The sequence below is a fragment of the Embiotoca jacksoni genome, unplaced genomic scaffold (genome assembly GCF_022577435.1).
Source record: "Embiotoca jacksoni isolate LCO1_2020_lvr unplaced genomic scaffold, fEmbJac1.0.p SCAF_21, whole genome shotgun sequence".
Taxonomy (NCBI): Eukaryota; Metazoa; Chordata; class Actinopteri; family Embiotocidae; genus Embiotoca; species Embiotoca jacksoni.
Window position 1 is genome coordinate 318743 of NW_027185352.1, and position 20217 is coordinate 338959.

The following is a 20217-nucleotide window of genomic DNA, read 5'->3' on the forward strand; positions in this document are numbered from 1 at the left end:
TATAAAACCACAGACTGGATATAAAACACAGACTGAATATAAAACTACAGACTGGATATAAAACTACAGACTGGATATAAAACTACAGACTGGATATAAAACAGACTGGATATAAAACTACAGACTGGATATAAAACACAGACTGGATATAAAACCACAGACTGGATATAAAATACAGACTGGATATACAACTACAGACTGGATATACAACACTGACTGGATATAAAACTACAGACTGGATATAAAACACAGACTGCATATAAAACCACAGACTGGATATAAAACTACAGACTGGATATAAAACTACAGACTGGATATAAAACACAGACTGGATATAAAACTACACACTGGATAGAAAACACAGACTGGATATAAAACACAGACTGAATATAAAACACAGACTGAATATAAAACTACAGACTGGATATAAAACACAGACTGGATATAAAACTACAGACTGGATATAAAACTACAGACTGGATATAAAACCACAGACTGGATATAAAACACAGACTGGATATACAACACTGACTGGATATAAAACTACAGACTGGATATAAAACACAGACTGGATATAAAACACAGACTGGATATAAAACTACAGACTGGATATAAAACTACAGACTGGATATAAAACACAGACTGGATATAAAACACAGACTGAATATAAAACTACAGACTGGATATAAAACTACAGACTGGATATAAAACACAGACTGGATATAAAACTACAGACTGGATATAAAACACAGACTGGATATAAAACACAGACTGAATATAAAACTACAGACTGGATATAAAACAACAGACTGGATATAAAACACAGACTGGATATAAAACTACAGACTGGATATAAAACAGACTGGATATAAAACTACAGACTGGATATAAAACACAGACTGGATATAAAACCACAGACTGGATATACAACTACACACTGGATATACAACACTGACTGGATATAAAACTACAGACTGGATATAAAACACAGACTGGATATAAAACACAGACTGGATATAAAACTACAGACTGGATATAAAACACAGACTGGATATAAAACTACAGACTGGATAGAAAACACAGACTGGATAGAAAACACAGACTGAATATAAAACTACAGACTGGATATAAAACACAGACTGGATATAAAACACAGACTGGATATAAAACAGACTGGATATAAAACTACAGACTGGATATAAAACTACAGACTGGATATAAAACTACAGACTGGATATAAAACACAGACTGGATATAAAACTACAGACTGGATATAAAACACAGACTGAATATAAAACTACAGACTGGATATAAAACTACAGACTGGATATAAAACTACAGACTGGATATAAAACAGACTGGATATAAAACTACAGACTGGATATAAAACTACAGACTGGATATAAAACACAGACTGGATATAAAACCACAGACTGGATATACAACTACAGACTGGATATACAACTACAGACTGGATATACAACACTGACTGGATATAAAACTACAGACTGGATATAAAACCACAGACTGGATATAAAACTACAGACTGGATATAAAACACAGACTGGATAGAAAACACAGACTGAATATAAAACTACAGACTGGATATAAAACTACAGACTGGATATAAAACACAGACTGGATATAAAACTACAGACTGGATATAAAACTACAGACTGGATATAAAACTCAGACTGGATATAAAACTACAGACTGGATATAAAACACAGACTGGATATAAAACTACAGACTGGATATAAAACACAGACTGGATATAAAACTACAGACTGTATATAAAACACAGACTGGATATAAAACCACAGACTGGATATAAAACACAGACTGGATATACAACTACAGACTGGATATACAACACAGACTGGATATAAAACTACAGACTGGATATAAAACACAGACTGGATATAAAACACAGACTGGATATAAAACAGACTGGATATAAAACACAGACTGGATATAAAACTCAGACTGGATATAAAACCACAGACTGGATATAAAACAGACTGGATATAAAACTACAGACTGGATATAAAACACAGACTGGATATAAAACTACAGACTGGATATAAAACAGACTGGATATAAAACTACAGACTGGATATAAAACACAGACTGGATATAAAACTACAGACTGGATATAAAACTACAGACTGGATAGAAAACACAGACTGGATATAAAACACAGACTGAATATAAAACACAGACTGAATATAAAACTACAGACTGGATATAAAACTACAGACTGGATATAAAACTACAGACTGGATATAAAACTCAGACTGGATATAAAACACAGACTGGATATAAAACCACAGACTGGATATAAAACACAGACTGGATATACAACACTGACTGGATATAAAACTACAGACTGGATATAAAACACAGACTGGATATAAAACCACAGACTGGATATAAAACACAGACTGGATATAAAACTACAGACTGGATATAAAACACAGACTGGATATAAAACTACAGACTGGATATAAAACTACAGACTGGATATAAAACACAGACTGGATATAAAACACAGACTGAATATAAAACTACAGACTGGATATAAAACTACAGACTGGATATAAAACACAGACTGGATATAAAACCACAGACTGGATATACAACTACAGACTGGATATACAACACTGACTGGATATAAAACTACAGACTGGATATAAAACACAGACTGGATATAAAACCACAGACTGGATATAAAACACAGACTGAATATAAAACTACAGACTGGATATAAAACTCAGACTGGATATAAAACTACAGACTGGATATAAAACAGACTGGATATAAAACTACAGACTGGATATAAAACACAGACTGGATATAAAACCACAGACTGGATATAAAATACAGACTGGATATACAACTACAGACTGGATCTACAACACTGACTGGATATAAAACACAGACTGAATATAAAACACAGACTGAATATAAAACTACAGACTGGATATAAAACTACAGACTGGATATAAAACTCAGACTGGATATAAAACCACAGACTGGATATAAAACACAGACTGGATATACAACACTGACTGGATATAAAACTACAGACTGGATATAAAACACAGACTGGATATAAAACTACAGACTGGATATAAAACACAGACTGGATATAAAACACAGACTGGATATAAAACTACAGACTGGATATAAAACTACAGACTGGATATAAAACACAGACTGGATATAAAACACAGACTGAATATAAAACTACAGACTGGATATAAAACTACAGACTGGATATAAAACACAGACTGGATATAAAACTACAGACTGGATATAAAACACAGACTGGATATAAAACACAGACTGAATATAAAACTACAGACTGGATATAAAACTACAGACTGGATATAAAACACAGACTGGATATAAAACTACAGACTGGATATAAAACAGACTGGATATAAAACTACAGACTGGATATAAAACACAGACTGGATATAAAACCACAGACTGGATATACAACTACAGACTGGATATACAACACTGACTGGATATAAAACTACAGACTGGATATAAAACACAGACTGGATATAAAACTACAGACTGGATATAAAACACAGACTGGATATAAAACTACAGACTGGATAGAAAACACAGACTGGATAGAAAACACAGACTGAATATAAAACTACAGACTGGATATAAAACTACAGACTGGATATAAAACACAGACTGGATATAAAACACAGACTGGATATAAAACTCAGACTGGATATAAAACTACAGACTGGATATAAAACACAGACTGGATATAAAACTACAGACTGGATATAAAACACAGACTGGATATAAAACTACAGACTGTATATAAAACACAGACTGGATATAAAACTACAGACTGGATATAAAACACAGACTGGATATAAAACTACAGACTGGATATAAAACACAGACTGGATATACAACTACAGACTGGATATAAAACACAGACTGGATATACAACTACAGACTGGATATAAAACACAGACTGGATATAAAACAGACTGGATATAAAACACAGACTGGATATAAAACTCAGACTGGATATAAAACCACAGACTGGATATAAAACAGACTGGATATAAAACTACAGACTGGATATAAAACACAGACTGGATATAAAACTACAGACTGGATATAAAACAGACTGGATATAAAACTACAGACTGGATATAAAACACAGACTGGATATAAAACTACAGACTGGATAGAAAACACAGACTGGATATAAAACACAGACTGAATATAAAACACAGACTGAATATAAAACTACAGACTGGATATAAAACTACAGACTGGATATAAAACTACAGACTGGATATAAAACTCAGACTGGATATAAAACACAGACTGGATATAAAACCACAGACTGGATATAAAACACAGACTGGATATACAACACTGACTGGATATAAAACTACAGACTGGATATAAAACACAGACTGGATATAAAACCACAGACTGGATATAAAACACAGACTGGATATAAAACTACAGACTGGATATAAAACACAGACTGGATATAAAACACAGACTGAATATAAAACTACAGACTGGATATAAAACTACAGACTGGATATAAAACTACAGACTGGATATAAAACTACAGACTGGATATAAAACACAGACTGGATATAAAACCACAGACTGGATATACAACTACAGACTGGATATACAACACTGACTGGATATAAAACTACAGACTGGATATAAAACACAGACTGGATATAAAACCACAGACTGGATATAAAACACAGACTGAATATAAAACTACAGACTGGATATAAAACTACAGACTGGATATAAAACTACAGACTGGATATAAAACAGACTGGATATAAAACTACAGACTGGATATAAAACACAGACTGGATATAAAACCACAGACTGGATATAAAATACAGACTGGATATACAACTACAGACTGGATATACAACACTGACTGGATATAAAACTACAGACTGGATATAAAACACAGACTGCATATAAAACCACAGACTGGATATAAAACTACAGACTGGATATAAAACTACAGACTGGATATAAAACACAGACTGGATATAAAACTACACACTGGATAGAAAACACAGACTGGATATAAAACACAGACTGAATATAAAACACAGACTGAATATAAAACTACAGACTGGATATAAAACTACAGACTGGATATAAAACACAGACTGGATATAAAACTACAGACTGGATATAAAACTACAGACTGGATATAAAACCACAGACTGGATATAAAACACAGACTGGATATACAACACTGACTGGATATAAAACTACAGACTGGATATAAAACACAGACTGGATATAAAACTACAGACTGGATATAAAACTACAGACTGGATATAAAACACAGACTGGATATAAAACACAGACTGAATATAAAACTACAGACTGGATATAAAACTACAGACTGGATATAAAACACAGACTGGATATAAAACTACAGACTGGATATAAAACACAGACTGGATATAAAACACAGACTGAATATAAAACTACAGACTGGATATAAAACAACAGACTGGATATAAAACACAGACTGGATATAAAACTACAGACTGGATATAAAACAGACTGGATATAAAACTACAGACTGGATATAAAACACAGACTGGATATAAAACCACAGACTGGATATACAACTACAGACTGGATATACAACACTGACTGGATATAAAACTACAGACTGGATATAAAACACAGACTGGATATAAAACACAGACTGGATATAAAACTACAGACTGGATATAAAACACAGACTGGATATAAAACTACAGACTGGATAGAAAACACAGACTGGATAGAAAACACAGACTGAATATAAAACTACAGACTGGATATAAAACACAGACTGGATATAAAACACAGACTGGATATAAAACAGACTGGATATAAAACTACAGACTGGATATAAAACTACAGACTGGATATAAAACACAGACTGGATATAAAACTACAGACTGGATATAAAACACAGACTGGATATAAAACTACAGACTGTATATAAAACACAGACTGGATATAAAACCACAGACTGGATATAAAACACAGACTGGATATAAAACCACAGACTGGATATAAAACACAGACTGGATATAAAACTACAGACTGGATATAAAACTCAGACTGGACATAAAACTACAGACTGGATATAAAACTACAGACTGGATATAAAACACAGACTGGATATAAAACTACAGACTGGATATAAAACACAGACTGGATATACAACTACAGACTGGATATAAAACACAGACTGGATATACAACTACAGACTGGATATAAAACCACAGACTGGATATAAAACACAGACTGGATATACAACTACAGACTGGATATACAACACTGACTGGATATAAAACACAGACTGGATATAAAACTACAGACTGGATATAAAACACAGACTGGATATAAAACACAGACTGAATATAAAACTACAGACTGGATATAAAACTACAGACTGGATATAAAACAGACTGGATATAAAACTACAGACTGGATATAAAACTCAGACTGGATATAAAACTACAGACTGGATATAAAACTACAGACTGGATATAAAACCACAGACTGGATATAAAACCACAGACTGGATATAAAACACAGACTAGATATACAACTACAGACTGGATATACAACATTGACTGGATATAAAACTACAGACTGGATATAAAACACAGACTGGATATAAAACACAGACTGGATATAAAACTACAGACTGGATATAAAACACAGACTGGATATAAAACACAGACTGAATATAAAACTACAGACTGGATATAAAACTCAGACTGGATATAAAACTACAGACTGGATATAAAACTACAGACTGGATATAAAACACAGACTGGATATAAAACCACAGACTGGATATAAAATACAGACTGGATATACAACACTGACTGGATATAAAACTACAGACTGGATATAAAACCACAGACTGGATATAAAACCACAGACTGGATATAAAACTACAGACTGGATATAAAACTACAGACTGGATATAAAACACAGACTGGATATAAAACTACAGACTGGATATAAAACACAGACTGGATATAAAACACAGACTGGATATAAAACTACAGACTGGATAGAAAACACAGACTGGATAGAAAACACAGACAGGATATAAAACTACAGACTGGATATAAAACACAGACTGGATATAAAACTACAGACTGGATATAAAACTACAGACTGGATATAAAACAGACTGGATATAAAACACAGACTGGATATAAAACTACAGACTGGATATAAAACACAGACTGGATATAAAACTACAGACTGGATATAAAACACAGACTGGATATAAAACACAGACTGGATATAAAACAGACTGGATATAAAACTACAGACTGGATATAAAACACAGACTGGATATAAAACTACAGACTGGATATAAAACACAGACTGGATATAAAACCACAGACTGGATATAAAACACAGACTGGATATACAACTACAGACTGGATATAAAACACTGACTGGATATAAAACTACAGACTGGATATAAAACACAGACTGGATATAAAACTACAGATTGGATATAAAACTACAGACTGTTTCTAAAAGAGTTCGTAGCTTCAGGTCTGTAAAATGGTTCTGATCCAGAAGTGTCTTCAGCTGCAATACCAGCGAGTGCCACTAGAGGTCGGCTCCAAAAAGCCTCCGGCTCCATAGACTCCCATTCAACTTCTCTCATCAAATCCAAAGTGAATAAAATGTGTCCATCAGTTATCTCGGTGTTGTTAGCTAAAGTCACTCCTTCTTATTAGTTTTCTGGAGGTCCATCTGAAAATAATCCCTCATTCATTAGAAAAGGAGATTCAAGAAGACCTGTTTTGGGGGGGGCGTGTCTGTTTGATTGACAGGCCTGTGGTGCAGTCAGTTTACAGCTATCAGTGGGCGGAATGTAGTACTGATGGTTGATGACATCACTGATGGTTGATGACATTACTGATTGTTCAATAACTCACTGCTGGTTTATGGTTGGTTACAGACAGAAGTCATTGGTTAATATAGTCATGAAGTCGTGTTCAGGTGTGAGATGGTGATGATGACGTCTTCTCCTGTTGGTTTGGTTCTGTTTTGTAATTAAGACATGAACAGTTCCTCCTGTGGGTGTTGACCTTCATCCAGTCATACTCTGTGTCCTCCTCCTCCTCTTCAGTGCACTGTGCTCCTGGACATTTCTACAACTCCAGCACCCACCGCTGCATCCGCTGCCCATCCGGTACCTACCAGTCGGACTTTGCGCAGAACTACTGCATCACCTGCCCTGGTAACACCACCACCGACTTCGATGGAGCCACCAACGTCTCGCACTGCAAAAGTAAGAGTGTCCAACATGAAGACCGTTCACAGTGAGCTGAGGTCCTAAGTAGGTGATGATGAGTGATAGAAGCAGATCACCTCCATGTAGTTTCTCAGTGATGGTGTTGTTGGGTCCTCAGACCAGCTGTGTGGAGGAGAGCTCGGCGAGTACACCGGCTACATCGAGTCTCCCAACTACCCCGGAGACTACCCGTCCAACGTGGACTGTGTCTGGACCATCAACCCTCCTCACAAGAGGCGGATCCTCATCGTGGTGCCCGAGATCTTCCTTCCTATCGAGGACGAGTGTGGAGACGTGCTGGTCATGAGGAAGAGCGGTAAACAGTGATGGGATGGGTTGGTGCTGTGTGATGGGTCACAGTGTGGATGTGGAAAGGAGTGTGAAACTGAACCAGCTGCCTCCACCTGAATGTCCAGGTGTTCTCCAGGTGTTCTCCAGGTGTTCTCCTGGTGTTCGCCTAGTGTTCTCCTAGTCTTCTCCAGGTGTTCTCCTGGTGTTCTCCAGTTATTCTCCTGGTGTTCTCCAGGTGTTCTCCAGGTGTTCTCCCGGTGTTCTCCTGGTGTTCTCCAGTTGTTCTCCTGGTGTTCTCCAGGTGTTCTCCAGGTGTTCTCCTGGTGTTCTTCTGGTGTTCTCCAGGTGTTCTCTCGGTGTTCTCCCGGTGTTCTCCTGGTGTTCTCCAGGTGTTCTCCAGGTGTTCTCCAGGTGTTCTCCTGGTGTTCTCCTGGTGTTCTCCAGGTGTTCTCCGGGTGTTCTCCTGGTGTTCTCCTGGTGTTTGCCTGGTGTTCTCCTAGTGTTCTCCAGTTGTTCTCCTGGTGTTCTCCTGTTGTTTTCTGGTGTTCTCCAGGTGTTCTCCAGTTGTTCTCCTGGTGTTCTCCTGGTGTTCTCCAGGTGTTCTCCAGGTGTTCTCCAGGTATTCTCCAGGTGTTCTCCAGGTATTCTCCTGGTGTTCTCCTGGTGTTCTCCAGTTGTTCTCCAGGTATTCTCCTGGTGTTCTCCAGGTGTTCTCCAGGTGTTCTCCTGGTGTTCTCCGGGTATTCTCCTGGTGTTCTCCAGGTGTTCTCCAGGTGTTCTCCTGGTGTTTGCCTGATGTTCTGCTAGTGTTCTCCTGGTGTTCTCCAGGTGTTCTCCTGTTGTTTGCCTGGTGTTCTCCTAGTGTTCTCCTGTTGTTCTCCTGGTGTTCTCCTGGTGTTCTCCTGGTGTTCTCCAGGTGTTCTCCAGGTGCTCTCCAGGTGTTCTCCTGGTGTTTGCCTGGTGTTCTCCTAGTGTTCTCCTGTTGTTCTCCTGGTGTTCTCCTGATGTTCTTCAGGTGTTCTCCAGGTGTCCGGGCTGTAAGTAGAGTAGCAGGATGATGACGTGTCTGTTGTGTTCCTCCAGCTCTGCCCACCTCCATCACCACCTATGAGACCTGTCAGACCTACGAGCGACCCATCGCCTTCACCTCTCGCTCTCGAAAGCTGTGGATCCAGTTCAAGTCCAACGAGGGCAACAGCGGAAAAGGCTTCCAGGTTCCGTACGTCACGTATGACGGTGAGTGAGCTTCAACACGGCCGGTCGGAATCAGCGCTTCACACGGCTGCTCACCCTGTCCTGTGTTTCAGAGGACTACCAGCAGCTGATTGAGGACATCGTGCGGGACGGCCGGCTGTACGCCTCCGAGAACCACCAGGAGATCCTCAAGGTACTGATGGACGGGTCAGGTGTATGGTTCTGTGGAGCTGGGTCTGATACCTACTGCTCAATCTGTTCTGCTGTCAACCAGATTAAAAACCCTATCCACTTCCTGTTTAACCGATCCAGCAGTGACGTATCCCTCTCATGTCCATCCCACAGGACAAGAAGCTGATAAAGGCGCTGTTCGACGTGCTGGCCCACCCCCAGAACTACTTCCGGTACACAGCCCAGGAGTCCAAAGAGATGTTCCCCCGCTCCTTCATCAAGTTGCTGCGCTCCAAAGTGACCCGGTTCCTCCGGCCGTACAAATAGTCGGGTCCTCCGCGGTTCTGTTAGAGACCTGGTCCTCCTGAGTCATCCCAGAACCAACCGCCTGGATGAGACCCGCCGCGTCTTCTTCTCCTGATCTCATCGTTAATGTACCCTGTGACCACACATCTTCACTTCCTGTTTTTGTCACATGATGCCTTCAAACATCCTCCTCCCCTCTAACCAGCGTTAACAGCGCCCCCTCCTGGTACTCTCGTGTACACGGTTTGACCTGCGCAGGTTGTTGAAGGTCTTCATGTTTTCATCATGCAGAATATTCTGTATTAAAACAGCTCCCAGTATTGTGTTTGTCTCAGTTAGCATGTTCAAATTCAGCAGCTGACTTTACATGTGTGGGCGGTCAGTCATGATGTCACACCAGAAAGTGACTCTTATTTGAATATCTCAGCACAAACAGTGAAGAAAGATGTAGAGTTTAACTCTAAATGACATGAGTGTGCTCCCCAAAGGTTGAAGTAAAAGTTGTGAGTCCACGTTGTGTTGAACTTTTAACTTTTGGTGAGAAAGAAAAATGTCCCAAAATGTCAGAGTGTTGGTGAGATGTCTTGATGACGAGTTATCATACGATATTTAATAAAAGCCCCGAATCGACAAGCTGTGGGTTGGTCAAACCGCGTCAGAACACTTCGTCTGTCCGCCGACGTCTGTCCGCCGACTTCTGTCCCCCGACTTCTGTCCCCCGACCTCTGTCCCCCGACCTCTGTCCTCTGACCTCTTTCCTCCAACCTCTGTCCCCCGACATCTGTCCTCCAACGTCTGTCCCCTGACGTCTGTCCCCCGACCTCTGTCCTCTGACCTCTTTCCTCCAACCTCTGTCCCCCGACGTCTGTCCTCCAACGTCTGTCCCCTGACGTCTGTCCCCCGACCTCTGTCCCCCAACCTCTGTCCCCCATGTCCTTCATCCCGTTGCTCCTTTCCTTCGCTCTGCTTGGTTTTCCGTGTCCTTGCGTTGTTTTCTAATATTTATACTGGCCATGTTGAACCTGCAGCAGCACGTTTTGGATATGACATATGAACACGCGTGTGGATGTGCACAGTTGTAGGTGTGTAGAGATGTGTCCCTGGATGTGTCCTTTTATTGGCCAATCAGCGTCTTTATTGTAACGTTGTTGAAATAAAACATGTAACAAGGTGAGATGAACTACCTGCAGGTAACACCGCTACTGTAGAGAAATGTTGTGATGTAACTAATATTTGGAACTTTAATTGCACTTGAATTTAATATTTAAGACTGTAGAGAGAAAAGATGCGTTAGTTGTTTGTTAGCTATTCGTTAGTGGTTAATTTGCATGTTAACACGTTAAGATGTTAAGGCGTTAATGTGTTGATGTGTTTACGTTACAGTGTTAGCGTATTCACGTGTTACAACACGCTAATAAGTTAACACGTTAACATGTTAAGATGCTAACATGTTATATGTCACGTGTTATAGTGTTAACATGTTAAGAGAGGACCAGTCAGTCTACTACAGTTCGTGTGCTCATGTTTTCATGTCCCGGTCCAGCTCCGTCGGTCCGCTGCATTGGTCCGGTTCTGTCCCGGTCCACTCCGTCCGGTCCTATCCCGGTCCGCTCCATCCGATTCTGTCCCGATCCGCTCCGTCCAGTCCTGTCCCGGTCCAGTTTTGTCCCGGTCAGGCCCCGCCCCTCCAGCAGGTTCTACAGCTGCCAGAGAGAAGAAGCGTGTCCATAATGGCTTCTTGTATAGCAGTAAAAACATACTACATTGGACTTGTGTTTGTAAAAGTTTCCTCCAGTAAACAGGAAGTATCGTTAGTTTATACGAAGCTGTTCTTCTATAACCCGACTAAATGTTCTGTGTCCTTCCTGTTGGTACTAATATGTCTATAAACCCTAACCCGTGTACTGAAGATGGACTTTATATCTGCACAAAGCGACTGGGGTAGAAGTGTGTTGGTGTGAAGGTGGATGTGGTGGAGGGAGAACATCTATCTGAAGGTGGATGTGGTGGAGGGAGAACATCTGTCTGAGTGTGTAAACTTCATCTGTTGTTCAAAGAGACACAAACGTCCCCCGACAGCCGATAAATCACATGTCATGTCCCTCTTTGACGTCAGAGATGAATCTCAGTGTAACTAATGAAAACAGTCCAGTGTTTGTGCTGGGTGGATCAGGGAGTGACCTTTGATCTCTGACCTCTGATTCAATCTGGAGGTTTTGTCGGTTTCTGCCCTCAACTACAATCTCATGAACTGCTGAGACTTTTTTAAAGCAGAAGTTTTAACGTTTCTTCCAGTGCACTATGACATCATTGCTGTCCTTCCAAAACTCTGCTCTCAGGTGTGTTGAAGAACGTTGCCTGTTTTAAATCAGAGACCTCTGACTGACAGGATATAGTTTGAACTCTGAGTGAAGTTTCAGTTTATAATGCATCCGAGTTCATTCTTGATGTTGGAGACCAAAGAGTCTCACCACCATTTCCATCTACAGCAGGAGGAGCTTTCAGTCACTCTGCATGGTCTTGACATCAGTGAAGGTTTCTATGGTTTCTAATGGGGGTTGGACGTCTCCATCTCCAACAGTCCAAACTCAATGGACCTGGAGACGGATCAGGGAGGTACTTTAACGTACAAACGTGTCCTCTCTCCTGCAGCTGTTCACGGACCGGTTTCACCTGGGTCTCACCATCGTAGAAAGCCTCAGTATGTCTAAGCTGTAATAAAGAGTTCAAACCCCTGATTCTGATGCACCAAGTGATCACAATCCCTGAAACCTGTCCAGGAACTTTTAATTACTGTCTTTGTTTTGGAGCTCCAACAACAAGGGTCCCTGAATGCACCCTGCAGCCCAGCTGGGGTGGCGGACTTGAGAGGAAGGTGGAGGGAAATGGAGGAAGGTGGAGGGTTGTTCGGCTCTCTACATTTGATTTTCATGGTGCACTGAAATGAAACTAATGGGTAAAAGGAAGGAAACCAATCAAAAGGCTTGTGCTTTGGAAAACAGTCTACGGTGCAGTGAAATAATGATTGGGATGAAGCAGGTAGAACCTCCAGTCTGGTCCAGCACTGCCTGGGTCAACCCGGTTCAGTCCAGGAACAATGAAACAGATAATCACCCTGTTGGACAGACATGTCTGGAACTAAACTGCTTGGTGTCATTCCATCGTTCCCACAATAAAAGTACATGGGTGTTCCAGCTGACACACGCGTGTTACGTTGCCGCCTGCTTCCTGTTTGAGGTGGCTGCTGTTCAACATGACAGAGAGGAAATAATCACATGAAATGCTCTAAAATTTATAATTGACTGTTTTTTTCATGAGAATGTATTGTTTGTGAATGAGTGTGTGAGTCTGAGAAGCGTGTGTACTTTAGTCTATTTTGTAGAGGAATAATTGTAACGTTTGTGTTAGTCGGCTGTACCCAAAGAGAGAAGCTGTAACGCAGTGTTGTGCCATTGTTTGATCCATGAAACTCCAGTACTGAACAAATTAAATAAAACAGTAGCCGAAGGACAAGCTGGTGTCTTTGTGAGTGAGTGCGCCGCCTCTATCTGCTCATTACATTTGGTTTATATCTCCGTTCTGTCCTCAGATGCACCACAATGTGCCGTTACACAAAAGAAAACACTTAAAATTTGCTTGTGGAAAATATAGCTGACTCTGCTAATATTTCTCTTATCTTCAAGTGAAACAATCTGTGCAGCAGATCTGAATGCTCCATCAAAAACACTCCTCGTCATCCTAAACACCCGTTAAACTCGCCGACGGACTAGAAGACGAGCAACACTCAAGTCAGACACTTTGATTGGATGTGGACTCAAAACCTTCCGTTTCTCTGCAGGAGAGATCCGCAGCACTGATTGAACAACGATTGAAGAGTGATTGAACAACAATTGAAGAGTGATTGAACAACAATTGAAGAGTGATTGAACAACAATTGAAGAGCGACTGAAGAGTGATTGAAGAAGAATGGACCAACGATTGAAGATTGATTGAACAGCGATTGAAGAGAGATTGAACAGCGATTGAAGAGAGATTGAACAGCGATTGAAGAGTGATTGAACAGCGATTGAAGAGAGATTGAACAGCGATTGAAGAGTGATTGAACAGCGATTGAAGAGAGATTGAACAGCGATTGAAGAGTGATTGAACAGCGATTGAAGAGTGATTGAAGAAGAATCGACAAACGATTGAAGAGTGATTGAACAGCGATTGAAGAGAGATTGAACAGCGATTGAAGAGTGATTGAAGAAGAATCGACAAACGATTGAAGAGTGATTGAACAGCGATTGAAGAGAGATTGAACAGCGATTGAAGAGTGATTGAACAGCGATTGAAGAGTGATTGAACAGCGATTGAAGAGTGATTGAACAGCGATTGAAGAGTGATTGAACAGCGATTGAAGATTGATTGAACAGCGATTGAAGAGTGATTGAACAGCGATTGAAGAGTGATTGAACAGCGATTGAAGAGAGATTGAACAGCGATTGAAGAGTGATTGAAGAAGAATCGACAAACGATTGAAGAGTGATTGAACAGCGATTGAAGAGAGATTGAACAGCGATTGAAGAGTGATTGAAGAAGAATCGACAAACGATTGAAGAGTGATTGAACAGCGATTGAAGAGAGATTGAACAGCGATTGAAGAGTGATTGAACAGCGATTGAAGAGTGATTGAACAGCGATTGAAGAGTGATTGAACAGCGATTGAAGAGTGATTGAACAGCGATTGAAGATTGATTGAACAGCGATTGAAGAGTGATTGAACAGCGATTGAAGAGTGATTGAACAGCGATTGAAGAGAGATTGAACAGCGATTGAAGAGTGATTGAAGAAGAATCGACAAACGATTGAAGAGTGATTGAACAGCGATTGAAGAGAGATTGAACAGCGATTGAAGAGTGATTGAAGAACAATCGACAAACGATTGAAGAGTGATTGAACAGCGATTGAAGAGAGATTGAACAGCGATTGAAGAGTGATTGAAGAAGAATCGACAAACGATTGAAGAGTGATTGAACAGCGATTGAAGAGTGATTGAAGAACAATCGACAAACGATTGAAGAGTGATTGAACAGCGATTGAAGAGAGATTGAACAGCGATTGAAGAGTGATTGAAGAACAATCGACAAACGATTAAAGAGAGATTGAACAGCGATAGAAGAGTGATTGAACAGCGATTGAAGAGAGATTGAACAGCGATTGAAGAGTGATTGAAGAAGAATCGGCAAACGATTGAAGATTGATTGAACAACGATTGAAGAGTGATTGAACAACAATTGAAGAATGATTGAACAACAATTGAAGAGCGACTGAAGAGTGATTGAAGAAGAATGGACCAACGATTGAAGAGTGGTTGACGAAGAATGGACCAACGATTGAAGATTGATTGAACAACAATTGAAGAGTGATTGAAGAAGAATCGACAAATGATTGAAGATTGATTGAACAACGATTGAAGAGTGATTGAAGAAGAATCGACAAACGATTGAAGAGTGATTGAAGAAGAATCGACCAACGATTGAAGATTGATTGGAGAGCGATTGAAGATTGATTGAACAGCGATTGAAGAGTGAAGAACAATCGACAAACGATTGAAGAGTGATTGAACAGCGATTGAAGAGTGATTGAACAGCGTTTGAAGAGAGATTGAACAGCGATTGAAGAGTGATTGAACAGCGATTGAAGAAGAATGGACCAACGATTGAAGAGTGATTGATTACTTTGTAAACTCTCTAACTAACCTGTCCACTCTCTTACTCTGTCAACTCTATAAGTCACCTGTCCATTCTATAATTCAACAATCCACTTCATAACTCACCTGTTTACTCTCTAACTCATCTGTCCACTCCATAACTCACCTGTCCACTCTCTAACTCACCTGTACACTCTCCAACTCACCTGTCCACTCTCTAACTCATTTGTCCACCTTATAACTAACCTGTCCACTCTCTTACTCTGTCAACTCTATAACTCACCTGTCCATTATATAACTAACCTGTCCACTTTATAACTCACCTGTTTACTTTCTAACTCACCTGTCCACTCTCTAACTAACCTGTCCACTCTCTTACTCTGTCAACTCTATAAATCACCTGTCCATTATATAACTAACCTGTCCACTGTATAACTCACCAGTCCACTCTATAACTGACCTGTACAACCTCCAACTCACCTGTAAACTGTCCATCTCACCTGTCCATTCTATAATTCAACAGTCCACTTCATAACTCACCTGTTTACTCTTTAATAGATAGATAGATAGATAGATAGATAGATAGATAGATAGATAGATGGATGGATGGATGGATGGATGGATGGATGGGCGGGCGGGCGGGCGGACGGACGGACGGACGGACGGACGGACGGACGGACGGACGGACGGACAGACAGACAGACAAACAGACAGACAGACAGACAGATAGATAGATAGATAGATAGATAGATAGATAGATAGATATGTCAATCAGGGAAACATCAGGAACATCAAATGTCTTGATGCGTCTCTGTCTTCTAACAGTGAACTCCAGGTGAGTGAATGTTTCCTGCCAGACATCCGTCAGGTATCTGGTCTCCACCACAATCATCCGTGTCAGTGTCTGAATGTTTCTGAGTGACAGCCCGTCTCCTGTGATGATGGACTTCAGGCTGGGTAGAGTATTACTGGAACTGCTCCGCTGCTGCTCATTAATCATGTTTGACAGGCACATCTGATATTTCCTACGTGATGTTTCCGCCACGTCCAATCAGCAGCCAGCGTCTGCAGACGAAATGCAACTATTCCAGATGCTGAGATTACTCTGCCTTCATATCTGGTGTTTCCCTCCATCAGGCGCTCTGCTGAAAGTTCAGTGTGCAGAGATAAAGAGACCAGCGACGCACCGGCTCAGAGGACTCCAACCATTTGGTCTAATTACAGATTCATCTGCTGCTTGAAACATGTGTTTTTGAAACACCACATATTCTCTTTATTTGTTCATTATGCATCATAATGTGTTCCAACACTGAAACACTGATTTATTTTCAGACATTAATGACCTCATCCATCCATCCGGTCTGTCAGTGTTTGGAGAGTTTGATTTGTTGTTCTGGGTCTGCGGAGACGTTCAGCTCGTTCACTCTGAGATTAACTACATTAAAGTCTGCTCCACTTTCAGAAGGTTTACATCTGTGGAGAGATTTGATCTTTTTAACACAAAGTTTAAGGGATCGGAGATAACTGGACAGACGGCATCAAACCAAACATAAATGTGTGCGTCCAGATATGAACGGTCTCCACGGTGTATTCAACCTGCGACAGGTGTGCTGGTTCAAAGTCGAGCTGAGAGGCAACAGATCAAGAACAATCAGTGACAAACCACCAGCACATCAGAGTCTGCAGACATGGGGGTAAAACATTTCAAAGGAATCTGGAAAAACTGTGAGCAAATGAAATGAATAAATATGAACATCTGGACGATTAATCACTAAACATTACTCAGGATGGTGGACTTCCTGTTTTCTGACAGATGCCAGATTTAAGGTGATTATTATATGCGAGGTGGCTGTGGGAGAGTGAATGGAAGAAATACACCTCCCCAACAATCAGTCCACCAGAGGGCGCTCTCAGCTCAGCCTGTGACTGGAAGCTCCAGTTTGAGCTGCTAGTGAAGCCTGTAGGTGTTTCAGCAGTGGGGAGTTTGTTCAGAGCAGCAGAGTGTTGACGGACTCTGACAGTTTATCTGCTGCTCACACAGGAACTCAAAGAGTCATCAGGTTACAGGTCAGTGAGTTTCTGATCTGACACCAGTGACACATGGTGCTGCAGAACACCTCAACACTGAGGGCGCCCTCAGCAGCAGCTCTGGAACATGAAGTATGCTTTGAGTCAGATCTAACATTTATTGTCATCATATTTACAGCATTTGCAGCAGCTCTTCTCTTTCTGCTTGAAGCTGTTGGAACATGTTCGGCTGTAGAACAAGAATCTCAGCCTGATTTAGAGTTTGTAAAAACATGCAAACGTCCAGTCGATGTTGGTTCTGTTGACTGAATGTTCCCAGCATGTTAACAGCTGATCGGTCCTCACCAGAACCACCGGCTGGTCGGATCCCGCTCCACCTCAGGCTTTATCCACGACATACATGAGAGCACCAGTGACAGGTGTAGCCCACCTTTGTTGTCATGGTAACCATAATCAACACATGGGTAACGCTGTGACATAGTTTGGTTTGATTTAGTACTTTATACTTACATCAGTAGTGTTACATTTGTGAAACATGAAGCCAGTTCCATCAGTTAACTTCCACATGTAACTTGAATAAATGGACACTGACTTGTTTCTAGTGAACACGTCGCTGACCTGCTGCTTTAAGCTGAGACCAGCGAAACTTTCTCAAACAGTTTAAATGTAAAATCAAAGTGAGCATCCATCGTCTGTCTGGACCACAGCAGAAGTTCATCCCTCTGGGTTTATGACACCTCAGAACATTTCCTCACATTTTTACCTTTCATAGTAGTTTGTTCTTTTTACTCCACAATATTTACTTTCACATTATGACTTTTACAAATGAACAGACATCTGAGAGGTATCATCACATCAGACTGACCCTCACATGGTTTCATATCAGTAACCGACTGATGTCCACAGAAGTCAAATGCTTCAATATTTAATAAGGTCCAAAATATGACGTTAGATATTTTTGTAGAAGATTGATTTTCGGTATCAACCCCTCAGATTGATCTTGTGGATAAACTGATCGATTTGTGAATGAGGAGTTCCTCCTGGATCAGCTGATGGAGCCTCTGATCTGCTGTTCCTCTGATGAGTGATGTTTTCACTGTCATGTGAACATGGGAATCGTTCCTCCACCAGCAGACAGCATATCATCATGTTCTTCTTTCTTTCCCCTCACCAGGTGAACCTGTGACATCCATCACAGACCTGCAGAGTGTCTGTCCTGTCACACAGTCTCTGTCTCCTGTCTGTCCACCGTGATGTCACTTCTCCGACATGTTACAGAGATGGCCGACCGGTAGAACCTGGACACAGAAGGACGACTGCTGCACCAACAACACCACGCTTTGATTTGTGTTGTAAATGAGCAGCGTGAAGTCTCTGACCGGAGCACCTGACTTTTAAAATGAAGATTTGCTGCTTTAATAATAATAATAATAATAATAATAATAACAACAAGAAGAAGAAGAAGTCACCATTAAACTTACATCGACTAACTGACAGATACAAGTCCCAGAATGCATTTCAATTTAAACATTCACGTTTTCTTGCTTGTTTTTTTATTTTATTTTCTGGAAACATAAGCTGATGAAACTCTTTCTGTGCTGCAGTTCTGTTCAGTTCATCTCATTCATTTAACATCCACTTTTTTCATTTTCTATTTTTCGATCATTTAAGACTTTATGTTTCAGTGAAAAGCTCGTTCTCTTATTTCATCTGCAGCAGTTTGGTTTAAATTTAAAACCAGATTTGACTTTTCTGTCACAAAACAGAAAGTTGAACAAAATCTCAGCTCCTTCTGTGATGGAGATCATGTGATTACGACCTAAAGCTCCAGAAACATCCTGTAAATGGACCTGAGAGGAAACACAGGACGAGTTTTCAGAGAGGTGAAATGATCATTCATCCCTGCAGAACAATCTCAGTTCTATCAGAGGCTGTAGACATGAGTACAGTGATAGTTCACAGTGATCACCGTAGTCCGGGTCCCGGACCCCGACCCCCAGGACTGGCCCCCGGAGGACCCGCGTCATGACACCACCGTGATTTCTGTGGCTGTCTTCCCGGGAAGGAGCTCCGTGGAGCCGCCGCTGCTCCTCAGCTCCTCCCTCCCTCCGCTGCTCCTCTCACCGGGAGATACGGTGGGCAGGACCGATGACAG

The 20217-nt window shown here is 40.7% G+C and overlaps 1 protein-coding gene across 8 annotated transcripts in view; it reads left to right on the top strand.

The window, feature by feature from the left end:
* scube1 (signal peptide, CUB domain, EGF-like 1) overlaps positions 1-13855 on the top strand; it is a 155635-nt gene extending 141780 nt beyond the window's left edge. For 7 of the 8 annotated variants that reach the window (XM_069156325.1, XM_069156318.1, XM_069156321.1 and 4 more), the window contains 5 exons: positions 8216-8377; positions 8499-8696; positions 9755-9907; positions 9979-10058; positions 10211-13855. In XM_069156325.1, the coding sequence (XP_069012426.1) occupies positions 8216-8377; positions 8499-8696; positions 9755-9907; positions 9979-10058; positions 10211-10363 (746 nt within the window). In that variant the 3' untranslated portion in view covers positions 10364-13855. The remainder of the gene's footprint in view (positions 1-8215; positions 8378-8498; positions 8697-9754; positions 9908-9978; positions 10059-10210) is intronic. The other variant, XM_069156320.1, reaches the window with a different exon arrangement.
* Positions 13856-20217: the final 6362 nt, after the last annotated feature.